Source organism: Megalops cyprinoides, chromosome 7 (assembly GCF_013368585.1).
Source record: "Megalops cyprinoides isolate fMegCyp1 chromosome 7, fMegCyp1.pri, whole genome shotgun sequence".
Lineage (NCBI taxonomy): Eukaryota > Metazoa > Chordata > Actinopteri > Elopiformes > Megalopidae > Megalops > Megalops cyprinoides.
Genome location: NC_050589.1, coordinates 27047398 through 27060866, shown reverse-complemented (window position 1 = coordinate 27060866; position 13469 = coordinate 27047398). Strand labels below are relative to the sequence as shown.

General features: G+C 44.4%; 1 protein-coding gene across 2 annotated transcripts; it reads right to left on the bottom strand.

Moving 5' to 3' along the window:
• Window positions 1-8481: 8481 nt before the first annotated feature.
• Window positions 8482-13057, bottom strand: LOC118780906 (potassium voltage-gated channel subfamily A member 2). 2 transcript variants are annotated; one of them, XM_036533664.1, is made up of 3 exons: window positions 12792-13057; window positions 11645-12147; window positions 8482-10310 (listed from the first exon to the last, which is right to left on the bottom strand). In XM_036533664.1, the coding sequence occupies exon 3, from the start codon at window positions 10156-10158 to the stop codon at window positions 8671-8673; it is 1488 nt and encodes a 495-aa protein (XP_036389557.1). In that variant the 5' UTR covers window positions 10159-10310; window positions 11645-12147; window positions 12792-13057; the 3' UTR covers window positions 8482-8670. The 2 variants fall into 2 exon arrangements, with proteins under 2 accessions (XP_036389557.1, XP_036389558.1); XM_036533665.1 differs by having other exon boundaries at window positions 12885-13057.
• Between the last annotated feature and the right edge of the window lie 412 nt (window positions 13058-13469).

The following is a 13469-nucleotide window of genomic DNA, read 5'->3' as shown; positions in this document are numbered from 1 at the left end:
GCAATATACTGAGGAATATGTTGTTCAACCCCACATTATATTGGAAATACAATTACAATATGTTCATACAAATCATAAAATATATTTTCCAAAATATATTTTCTCTCTCTATTCTCTCTCTGTATATAGAGGCAGGTTCTTTTGGTATCACAAAAGTTCTTTTTAAAAAAACTGGATAATGTCCTTGGGTTGCATGTGTGCTTTAATAGCCACAGTACAGTGGTTAAATAAGGCAAATTCCTTACTTGGACAATGCAGCTTGGAAATCATCTCAGAATAACTAATGTCAAACACCCACAATGCCAAGGGTCACAGAGGGGCAATCAGCAGCTCACCTAAGAAAAAACACAGACCGGTGAAAATAAGAGGGTGTGAGAAAAACACCACTGTACAGGAAAATGCATACTATAAACAGCTGGCAATTGTGCAAATGTGCACAAAATCATTTTAAATAGACAGTGTTAAGGGGTGTTTCTAGAGGTTGGGGGTGGTCAAATGAACCCCCTTTTTGCCTATGCCAACCAATCAGAATCATATTATGTTAGGACCAGATTGGTGCAAACTGAAACAATGCACAGAGATAAGGAGATAAAAATAAGTATACATAAATGCATAAATAAGAGTGGTTAATTGGGGTAGAGAAACTGTGTCTCTGGTGAGGACATCCCCATGGCACTACTGTTGGGTAAGAGCACGGCCCCTGGGGGGCCATATCTTAATTAGCAGTGGGCCTGTTAAAAAAAAAAAAACAACAGTCACTATACATGTGCCCTCCCTCCACAGACCAGCACCTGCCTAAGAAACACAAACACACAGATACACCCCTCTGCCTGCTGCCCCTGTCCCATGCAACCTGCACCATCATACATCCACACTAACACTTCCGCCACAACCTGCACTAAATATTACCAACAGTTACAACCACTGAGTATTATCAATACTATTGCCTCCACCTTTACCAGCACTGAGTATTGTCAACACTAATGCCTCCACCACAATCTGCACTGAGTATTATCAACATTAATGTCTCCACTACTGCCTGCACCATGATTCAAACACATAAATGTTGCCACCACAAAATGATGTGTGTATCTTCCACAAAAACTCTACCACCAACATGATTCGTCAACACTAACACCTCTACCATAATCCACTGTAATATTAACACTGAGGCCTCTGTGATAGCAACTCTGAGGTCTGTAACCGATTCTACCATGAACTGACAACAAATTAGCAATTCATCAATGTTGAGGCCTTTAAACAATTCTACTGAACAATGATTCATCAACAGTGAGACCTCCACCCCATTTTGCTGACCTGTGATCTATTAGCACTGAGGCTTCTAACTCACTCTCTTGCATTATTTATCAATATTGAGGCCGTTACCTCACACTGTTGCTAACAGCAATGGATTGTGGTCTTTCAGGTAGAAAGCATTAGCATGTGTGTATGATTTTATATAGGGTGTCAAAGCAAAAGTGCACTCCAACTGAGGGCAAACAAGTAAAATATTACAACAGCTGATACAAATACATTCAAAAGACATAAAAAAAAATTCAAATTCAAAAATTCATATGAAAATGGAGCTGTATCCAGTCATACAATCACATAAAGGTACTTCAGTAGTATTGCTTAATAATAAGACAGCTAAGGACTTACAACATTGGGTATGTGCATATGCTCAATCATTGTTGCTTTCATTCATGTGCAAACAGACAGAGAGATACTCTCCATAGCAGAACAAATGGAAATACCCACGTGTTTATTGTACCCAATGTAAATATGTGGGATTATCACTGATATTTCTAATTTACTGTTAATCTGATGAATCATAATGAAAATACCACTATAAACATGGTAGCCCAGTTGATCAAATATTTCATGTATGTTGCAGTGAACATATTTTCCTTAAATAAAACTCATGGCTGCTGTACACCCATATTTCCATTAGGAAATGCATAGAATTGATGAGAAAAAGAAGATACAGCAAACCGAACAGCATTGCAGTTTCTCTCTGATATCAGAGTGAGCAGCAGAAGCATTCAAAGCTACACTTTCAGCCCTGGAGACTCTCATTTGGGAAAAAGGCTGGAGAGAAATGCATTAATTTTTTAAAAAACGAGACAAGCTCTCCTAAGTGCAGCACTGCAGCTGAAATATGACAGCGTGCCACGTCTTAACTGCATTGGAAGATCACATACGGACCCGAGCTACAATTCCCTGCTGGTTTTCGCCGCTCAAAATTGGCCAAAGTGCTCCACTAGTCCCACTTTACACCAGCTTAATCAAATAGGAATCTCTGGATCAATGTTCATCAACCATTTCCCTGGAAACTCCGCCTTCATCGCAGCCAACAAAACGATGACATCACAATGAGCCTGAGCGCCTGACATCCTGCACAGATTCACCGCATGCTGAAGAAAACAATATGAGGGAATCACTGTGTTGACATGAAACGACTCTAACAACCAAGCTTTCTTTTCCAGGCCCTGACGAGTGGAGGAACTTCAGCAAGATCCCCGATGTTGACATGAAATTTGCGCTGTGCTGTTTTCCCGTGGGAATGCCAAACCCTCCTCAATCCGTGAATGTACAAGTTATAAATAGATGGCTCTGCTTTCTCAGTGAACCGCAGAGTGCATTTTATTCACTTAAGGAGAACACTGGAACACAATACACTGAGAGGCGTTCAGCTTTCCTCCTCACTCCCTGCTTTTTACTGTGACACATTCCCCTGTTTTCAGTGCCTCTGAGTTCACAATGGCCATAACGTTTTAAGCATTTCCTTTTCTGACGATGTCACATGGTTTGAACAATTACAGTTCCTCCCTCACTGGTAATAAACGAACAAAGCAGCTGTCCGACGCAGAGCTCCATTCCAATGTTAATTTCTTTTGCAAGTAAAACAAAAAAGGCAGAACCCACCACAATGTACACAAAAGAGTACACACAAGTATAGCAAAACCACAGATATTCTCCATTATTACTAGATATTTGGCTTCTGCCTCCCTTCTGTGGTCCATCTAGGACATCCCCAATTCGGGGAGTCCCGGTGCTGTCTGTGCTACTATGCTAGCTATGTTTTTTTTGTTGTTTTGTGTTCACAATGTTCACACTGATCATACTGTTCAGAACACAACAATGGCAGAGGCAGGGATTCCAATGTGAAGCATGGGGAGTTGAATATCTGGTCATAATAAATCTCTTTAATAATTCCTGGAAGACCCCCAGTTCTTCTGGAGTCATCCACAACAGAAGCTTTCAGGTATTTTCCAGCCGCAACAGAGAGGCAAATTCCAGTAACACAGAAAGAAACACCAGACAATTGGTTCAGGTTATCATCATCATTGTTATTATTATTATTATTATCATAATTTATAGATATTACTTTTATGATGGTTATGATCATTTGGAAGGGTTATATGTATTAGAATCGCAGTCCTTTTGTATTCTCTGTAGATTGTCTTTCAGTGGATTCCCTTGCAGTCCTTATAAAGTGCATTACAGACGTTCATATCCAGAGTTCATACATGTACAGCATACAGTGGTTTTTTCTTGATATCTGTTCTTTTTCCAAGTTGTTTTTTTTATTATTTCATTTCATTTTCATTTTTTTTTAGAAAAAAAAATAGCTTTTTTACAGAAGTTATTAGAAGTCAGGCCACCTTGATGAAAGATGGGTGAGGCACTGGAGCTCTTTTGTTGGGCTCCACTGCCAGGTTAGGCCATGATGTCACACACACACACATGCACACACACACACACAGCCAGGTTAGGCCATGATGTCACACACACACACACAGACACACACACACACACACACAAACACACACACACACATACACACATGCACACACGGACACACAAATATGAACACACACACACAGACAAGGCTGCACTTGGATCAGAGTGTTAGCTCAGCTAAGTAAAAGTCTCCTCTTGCCTTTACTGACATCAGTTAGAGGCATCTCAGGGCTGCCTGTCAATCTGGGAAGGGCCTCTGTGGCGAGGGGTGGGGGTGGGGGGGGGGGGGGGAAAGAGGCATGGTGAACTGGTCTCCAAAAGGGGGCCGCAAATCAATACTGTCTCCTTGGAACAAAAGGCCCCGCCCACTGCCTTTTACGAGGCCCCGCCCTCACCAGCCCGCAGCTTGCATCATTCATACCACCCGATCGGGGGGGGGGGTGGGGCTGGCTGGGCACAGTGTCGTTCACAACTCCTCACTCGCGCCTCTGTACATGTGTGTACGGTGCACGCGCATGTGTGTGTGCGAGTGGGCATGGTCGCTCGTGGACGGCCCTCCAAGTCTCAAGCGCTGGAATGTTCATGGCAGGCCCGTGACAACAAGGAACATGGGAGGAACATTCAAAGATTCTCGCCCCACTCTCGCCAAGACGAAGACATGGTTAAATAACGACAAAGTCAGGCGAAGGTCTCTGGCAAAGACGACACTAATAGGCAAAGCACCTGCGATGATTTAGTTTGTAAGGGCTTCCTCTTTTTTGTGCTTTGAGTACGCATAAACCTAATAGTAGTGCTATAATACTTTTTACTAGTTTTGGATTATTAGGAGACAACAACATTTTCCTGCTACCTGCGAGTCACTGTACATGATAGAAGGTATTTCAAAGCTAAACCTTGCATTAAAGACATCAATGAAAGCAGCTGTATTCTCTGGTATATAACAGTAAAAGCTTGGTGTGTGAGTGTGTCTGTATGTTTACCTGAACGTATATGCACTCACACATAGACACACTTGTTTCCTTTTTTTCAGTCCATCTATATATGTGTATATATATATATATGTTGTAAATATGCACACGTGGACTATAACTAGGTGACTGTAACTCTTGATATAGATCCAGCAGGGGCCTTCAGTCCACAAACTCAATGATTTGAAATCCAAAAAGCCATCAGTGAAAGTCCAGTCAGAGAAGCTTTTCAAGAATTACCGAGTGGTGCAAGGTTGGTGGGTGGTGGGGGCAGGTGTTGATCGTCCATTTTTTAGAGCCTGGATCAAGGTTTTCTGTTGGTCATTGGAGAGGGTCTCCATTGGAAATGAGCATGAACCCAGTGACCGCCCAGGCACACTTGTGACATCACAGACAAAAAATGCACAGTCATTCTCTCTCTCACACACAAACACTCACACACATAAATACACACACTTGGGCACCTGTGTGCTGCGCACAGACAATGCACTGCAAAGATGGGTTTGTTGGATGAGGTGTCAGGGGGTGGGGAGGTGGGGGGTCAGGATGGTAGTGTATGGAAAGCTACTGAGTGGATGCCCTGCCAATCAGATCCACGGGGAAATGTCCAGGCAGTCCTCGTTTCCTCTCAGTACTAGCTCAGAGACAAGACATTGGCAAACACAAAAAAGCCTTCCTAACTCTATATCTCCAAGCAGTATCAATGGACCATAAAGCTATTTAGGAATGAACTCAAGTCACACAAGAAGGTTGCCATTTTTCAACAAGCACATAAAGAAACAGACACCCACCTCCTTACCCTTCTTTTTTTGAATGCGATTGATGACATTTTTTTGCTACTGAGCAAAATTTCAGTCTCATTGACTCTATTTCTGATCTGTTTTAATAACAAATCTGATTTACCTAAAGCCAAGAGTAGACACGTGACAGATAAGTGCATTTTGGCAGGAGAGTAGAATGTCCACCCCCCACCCCCCCCCCACCCCAACCCCCTCTCCAAGTCCTGAGAGCCAGCAGGCCACTTTTCAGTAGCTGCAATAGTCTTAAGTGCATGCTCAGATGGTTCCCTAGAACCAGGGGCATAAACTCCAATCTAATGAGTGGCATTCATAAAGAGGCTTCACCGCTTGACGCCGAGCACGGATGCACAAGGAGTGAGCAGAGGGCAGATGCATTTGCAGGTGCTGAGAGCACTCCCACGTTTCAAATATTAGCAGCAAAAAAACAGGATTTTATCAATGGGAGCTACCGGTCAGCCAAAGCCAAAGACAACTGGAGACAACCTAACCTGGCTGAACAGACTTAAACTCCAGAGTGCGCAGGCTGTTTTGAACCCTTGCCACATCGATATAGCAGGTGCTATAGTGGAGTAGGTGGATAGTGGAGTGGTAGTGTTGCATAGGTAAATATATTGCAAGGTGTAACCGCGTTACCATTCACTAGAAAACAAAAAAACACAGACTACTGGTGCAAATTAATCTTACAATAAATGAGAAAATTAAAATAAACCGCGTCACAACCTTACCCCTTGCACTTCAGTATAACATTCATCATTAACGCCTCCCTGCAAAATTTATGATACAATCACTGCTTTGTGTAGCCTGCACAGACCATAATGCGCACTGCTCATTTTCTGTTATTCTACAGTTCTTTAAATAAAACCACAGTTTAGCATAGCTGGGCTCTGCATCCCCAAGGGGTGCCCACAGACAGAAGCTTCTGCTCAGTCCTCACAGGTTTTTGTTGAGTAAGAATGAGGAACTGAGTATTCCAGAGGGTCATCTAAAGTCTATAATTATCAGGAACAGTGGCGTCTACAGGCGGGGTCGTCCACGTCACGGTGGCGCTCTGACCAGCTGCTCGTGCCTCTCATTCCAGATCACTGGCGCTCAGCATTCGGCCGCTATCAATACACTGCAATTATGCCACACCCTGCACATGTGCTTGGTACTCATGCCTCCTGCCACCCGACAGAAAAATGAGCAACCTTCCCGTGGACTAATCCTGAAACTGGTCTCTAGCACTAGTGCTCGAAACAAACAGAAAAAAGGTCAAATTAAATGGTTGAAAAAAAAAAATCTCACAACTTTAAAAAAGACACTCATCTTTTATATATTGCACATAGCATTAATATCTCATGGAGAAAAAAATATAGATATATATATCAATATTGGTAAATATGAATAGTTATTACTATTTTTGCTTTTAAGTAGTATCCATACTGAAATGCATGCTACAAAGTATGTTTATAGGACATGCAACACTACAATAGTAGAATAGCTCCTATTTGTTAAAAAGCAGTTTAGAGGAAGCATCATTTTTTTATACAGGTTCCACCAAAGTATCTCCAGCATTTGAGGAAAAAAAAGGGTACCGAAAAAATGGAACATGGATACAAAACAACTTAATGGGATTAATGAATGAGTCGGAACTGGAATCGGAATGCTCAAAATGCACATCAGGCGGCAGTGAATTCATCTTTGGTGACCTGAAAAGTGAGCTAGCTATTTGCTTCATTAAGCTGCAATGTCACAGTTAAATGTCAATACAGCCCACACTCTCTCCCCTTCTCTGTGGCTATGAGACCGCTGCATTGGTACAAACAGCAGGCTCCGGCGATATAGTACCTATAAATATGGAATGCCGTGCGGATGACAGGAAGACAATGCCTACTGGAGAAGGTGCAGTGGAGAGGGGTGGGGCTGCGAGTGAACGGAGGGAGAAGAGATGACAGAGGGGCAGGAAACACCCCCCACTGCAAGCTTAGCATCGTTTTTTTTTTTAAGTCTTCCCCCCTCCCTCCTTCCCATCCCTCCCCACACAGATTTGTGTCTGACATAATGCAGGGGAACGGGGGAGGGTGATGTAGCTTGCCTTGGTTACAAAACCGAAGTTCCATGCAAGGCTGGAATGCACATTCAGATGAAGTCCAGCCACACGCAATAAATAAATAAACAGAAATAAATAAATAAGCCGCTAAGAGACATTCGCTCGCCTTTCAAGGCCCCCCTCTCTTCGCAGCGAGCCCGGAGCAGGCGAAGACCGGAGAGAGGCTTGCATCTCGCTCATCCATCCCTCCTCAGACAACGAATTCTTAAAGACACATGGCAGAAAAAAAAGAAAAAAAGGCAGAACCACACGATCCGTTATGTTTTTTTAGACTGGACTCTGATGTCTGTTGTGAATCCTGTGTGTTTCACCCCAGCGGGATGCCTTGCTCACGGGTGTCAATAAGTGCCCCTTATGTAACACAGGGGTGTGACGGTCGTCAGGTATCCGAAAGTGCCGCTGTCTGTCGCGGGGGGGGGGGGGGGGGGGGGCGTAGATACGGCGGCCCGGAGAGGACACACTTCCTCTCTGTCGCTCCATTCGAAGGTGTCAGCCTAGCGTGTTTGTTTGCACACTCGGAGGCTTTAAGAGGGATGAAGCATGAAGCAGACAAATCTTTGGAGGTGCACAGAAACACAGCTAGCTTCTCAAGGGCGGTGGCAGACAGGAAAAGGTCGCTGGGCAGGAAAGCTCGGGTGTGATTTGTGGGGTGGTGCAGGGGGATGCAGGAGTCAGATTCCCTCTATGCTACGTTCTGTTTTTGTTTTTTTTTTAAAAAACTTCTATTGGTTTGGCTACTGTTTGGCTACTGTCGCGAGCAGGACATCAACTATTAAAACAGTCACACCGATAAGACTAACTCCATGCAGACACCAAAACAAGGATGCGGAATTATCCAGCAGATGAGACAGGGGAGGGATAAGGGAAAGGGTGGGGAGGTCCGGGGGGAGTTGAGGGGCGGGTTGGGGGCAGCGGGGTCCTCTCTCTGCTAATCTTTTGCTCCCAGCAGAGCTTTATGGATCTCCTCCTGGATCCATTTGCTTGGGGGTGCCAAGCCATCCTAAACAGGGAGGCTAATCCCAGTCCTCCCGTCCCAGTTCCCCACCCCTGGCGTGGTTATCCCAGGCAGCTATACATCCGTGAGCATCTTGGTGATGTTGACATAGTTAGTGTTGGCCAGTGTGCAGTTGGCCGTCTTGAGGTTCTCCTCCCGGAAGTCCTCATTGCTGTTGTTCACCGCCTCCTGGATCTCCATGTAGTCCGACTTGCTCATGGTGGAGCCGCTCCGGCTCTTCTTTAGGTCCTCAGTGGAATCCATCTTGGGGACGCTGGTGACCTGCAGGTACTGGGCCTGCTCCTCGCCCTCCGTCTCGCGGTGGTAGAAGTAGTTGAAGTTGGACACGATGACAGGCACGGGTAAGGCGATGGTCAGCACGCCCGCGATGGCGCAGAGTGACCCCACGATCTTACCCCCGATGGTGGTGGGGACCATGTCTCCGTAGCCGACTGTTGTCATGGAGACCACGGCCCACCAGAAGGCGTCGGGGATGCTGAAGAACTGGGATTCCGCCTCGTCTGCCTCGGCAAAGTAGACAGCACTGGAGAAGAGGATGACACCGATGAAGAGGAAGAAGATGAGTAGCCCGAGCTCCCTCATGCTGGCCTTCAGGGTCTGGCCCAGGATCTGCAGCCCTTTGGAGTGCCTGGAGAGCTTGAAAATTCGGAAGACCCGCACCAAGCGGATGACCCTCAGAATGGCCAGGGACATTGCCTGTTGCCCTTGCTGACCGTCCTCTGCTTTCTCTGCTAGCTCAGTACCCAGGGTAATGAAGTAAGGGATGATAGCCACAATGTCAATAATATTCATGATATTGACAAAGAAGCCAGCTTTGCTGGGGCATGCAAAGAAACGCACCAGGAACTCAAAGGAGAACCAGATGATGCACAGCGTCTCCAGGATGAAAAAGGGGTCGGTGAAGTAGGTGGACTGGTAGCTGGAGGTGGTGTTGGAGTAGGGTTGGTAGACCTTGTTCAAATCTTCCTCGTCGTTGCGGAAGACAGGCAGGGTCTCCAGGCAGAAGCTGACGATGGAGATGAGAATTACCATCACTGATATAATGGCAATAATCCTGGCTGGCCCAGAGCTTTCGGGGTACTCAAAGAGTAGCCAGACCTGCCTCTGAAACTCATTCTCAGGCAGTGGCCTCTCCTCCTCTTTGATGAAACCCTCGTCCTCTCGAAATATTTCAATGGCTTCTTCGCCCAGCTCATAGAAGCGTATCTCCTCTGAGAAAATGTCCAAAGTCACGTTGACTGGCCGGCGCAGCCTTCCGCCCGACTGGTAGTAGTAGAGGATGGCGTCAAAGCTGGGGCGGTTCCGGTCAAAGAAATACTCGTTCCTCAGGGGGTCGAAGTAGCGCATTCTCTTTTTGGGGTCTCCGAGCAAGGTCTCGGGGAACTGGGACAGGGTCTTGAGCTGTGTCTCGAAGCGCAGGCCCGAGATGTTGATGACCACCCTCTCGCAGCACTCATGGTCGGCCTCGGGGTCATAGGTGTCCTGGGGCTGGCCGGGGTGCGCGGCGGCTTCGTCCGCTGGGTCCCCGGTGGCCACCGTCATTCTGGAGGGGGGTGAGGCCTGCACTTTTCAGCCAAAGCGTGGTGCTGCAGCCTCGGAGAAGGAAGCCAGGACCTCAGGCAGGGGGAGGAGGGCGTGGGGGGGGGGTCCACTCAGCAACCCGCTGGAGACCACAGGATAACACCTGCGTCCAGCTGAAGGACACAGAGAAATAACAATATTGAATACTGTTGAGGATTCATTAATATATTTCATATGCATCACTCCACCTCTATTTTTTACATCGAGAAAGAATGTTAAATCCCCACCATTTAGTCCTCCCTCTATGCATGATGCAGTCTGCAATGCAGTTTTGAGTCAGAGGAAGCCAGAGGTCTAATTTCACCAATAGTGCTATTCTATAAGGGTCCATAATAGGATGGAAAATGAATGCATGATACCAATATGTGTTTTTTAAATACTTGAAAATATTGTTAAGTTCATAATCATAATGTAAAATATTCAACAATGGGGAGTCATGAAGGACAGACATGCATGTATATTGTATATGCACATGTGTATACTCACAGCTGACAGCACTGTGCTACAAAATTAAACCACATAAACAACACATGTCTGTACTATGACAGGCATGTATACAGCAATGTGTCTGCTTCGATCTTCTGATTTGAGAATATGAATTTACACAAAACTACACCAAATCTCTTTGGGTGATATCATGCACAATAAATATAATTATATGTACAGTGCACTAATATCACATGAACAGACCACACGTAATGTCTATCCACATATAACAGATCACAGCCATATATTTTCTCACCACAACATACTTGCAGAATGCTTTCAAGCATTGAGTTCTTGGTGCCATATAATGCATGACTCAAATGTGCTAGCATTCTTACAAATTGTATTTATTTATATATCTTATCATTGGTGGACTGTATGGAAAGGTTGAAATATCAGGGTTTATCCAAATGGCTGCAGTCAAATGGCTATTAAAATATTATGCAGCCTCATATAAAATATTAAACTACAATGTAATAGATTTTTGTGGCATCACTGAAGACAACTTTAAATCTATATGTGAGCACCATATACGATGGGACATTATCATCTGATAGTTGTCAATATGTTGTTGTTATTTTCCATTTATGAAAATCATCCAGTGCTAGCAGTTCATTAACTATGTTTTATATCCTAGACATTGATTATATATATTTGTATCCTACCTTTAAACTTTAAATCATCAAATACATACATTTTCTAAACAAAGGTCCTCGCTATAAATGTATGTAAATATAATAATCCATATCTAATTTGGTACATAATATGAAACTAATTAGCCGCTAATCCCATGTAGCTTCCGCAGTGAAGTCAACAGCCTCTAAGAACAAATTTCAGCGAAAAAAGAACGATTAAAACATAAAATCGTTTCTCTGGCGGCAAGTAGACTTAACTCTTCATGTGTAACTTCAGACTAATTCTAAAATCTAAAGGGTAAGTATGAGTAAGAACGACATCTTACCTGATAACAGCGTGTCACCTTTACCTAAAGCCCGTGGTGATGGTTGCAGCCCCCCAGGGATATCCACTCTTTCTCAGAAAAACATCAGCACCGACGGTAAAACTCCAGAGGCATGGATATCAGTCTCAGATCCCGCGGTCCATACAGCATTCGCCCCCTGACAGTCATTCATTGCAGGTACTGCTATGCAGCAACCATTAGCTCCCCCGCAACTGCCGTGTTGAGAGGGGAAGAGTCTGTGAGGGATGCGGTGACTCCGTGCCTCCACCCTCCTTGCCCCCCGGCTTCAACAATAGGTTTGCCACTCGGGCGAAGAACGGATTCAACAATCGGGATATAGGACAAGGTGGATGCACACGCGTTATCTTTTTTTCATAAACCTTCCCCTAAAATGGTCCAAAGATGCTAAGATCAGCAAAATCTGACGCCCCCAGTGTCCTTAGGAGATATGACGTTGTCTGCAACAAACAGCAGCAGAGGTAGTCCTGACTGTACTCTGATATCTGCAAAAAAATAAGGAAGGGATGTTGCGGGGAGGCGATGCTTATTGTATTTTTGTATGAGATTGCATTTAAAATCTGAAATTAAAGCAAGTGGACTTCTTTAGACATTGTAGAGGCTAACAAGGTGGCTACGAAACAGTAAGGAAGCCGTTTTCCCGTCTGTTTAACCCATTATTGGATTTAATTGATCGAATAAGCCAAAACTCACTGCAGAATCCGAAAAGCGTAATAAAATTGGAAATGTATTTGTAAACTGCCAAGTTTCAGGTACCAACGCGCCCCTCTAATGTATTCGCAATGGCCACCAATGCGTTTTGGTGATGACAGAGCCCATTTCCGCAGCCAAGTTCATGCACCGCAGGCAAAACCCACCAGTCACAACCATGCCTCATTATTCTCGTGCACTGATTTGATTTCCCTTAATACAAGCGTTGCAGGTGCGATTAGCTGACCTAGCATGGTGAGAAAACCATAGGCGTCTTCAGTGACATGCTCAAGCCATGGCTATTTTGCTGTGTACAGGGTGGTTCGCAATCTACAGTATCCATGCATACAGTATCTATTGGCAATCAAAGCATTAGAACTGCGTTTGGTTCTTTACGCATTGGATGAACAAAAATGACATGCATAAAGAAAGAAATCACCCTTTCTTAGGCTGCAAGATGCACATCTCCTGTTTCAGTCTCCCCATTGAAAAATAAATTATATTTTGGATGCAGGCTTCTCCATGCCCTTACTTGGTTTCCGTCAGTAAATAAAAGGAACGGTGAAGCGTATGTTTGGGATTTGCTGTCAAAATAGGCAGTTTTCTCCGCGCTGATTTTTTTCTCCTAAATTGCCATACCACTTGTAGTTAAAGCTTACAGTCAAGTCTGCAGTCGGGCATTGCTCTGCATACAAAGAGACTACATGTAGCTGACGAGTGCGACTGCCTTCGCACTGTACCACTCCTTACCTTTCTACAGCGTGGGCAATTTAAAGGGGACGCGTCTACAGTCGGAGGACCATTTCGCCATTTAGAAGGAGCTGGGTTCGGGACTTACAGTACTGCAGGTTCTGCTGAAGATTAAGATCATAACTGTTTAAGTAGTAAAACGCACCCCACCATTGATATAATGCCTTTAGAGATTTCCTTTTTAAGAAATATGTAGCAGTTTCTGATACAGTTCTCCATAATGCTGTCTTTTGAAATGGTCTGACATAAACATTACATAATTGAGAAATGTATTATTCAGATAATGTAATAAAAATATGTGCATATAAATGTTAGCACCAGAAATCACTATCAACAGAACCAAAATATATATCATGGTTGACTTCTA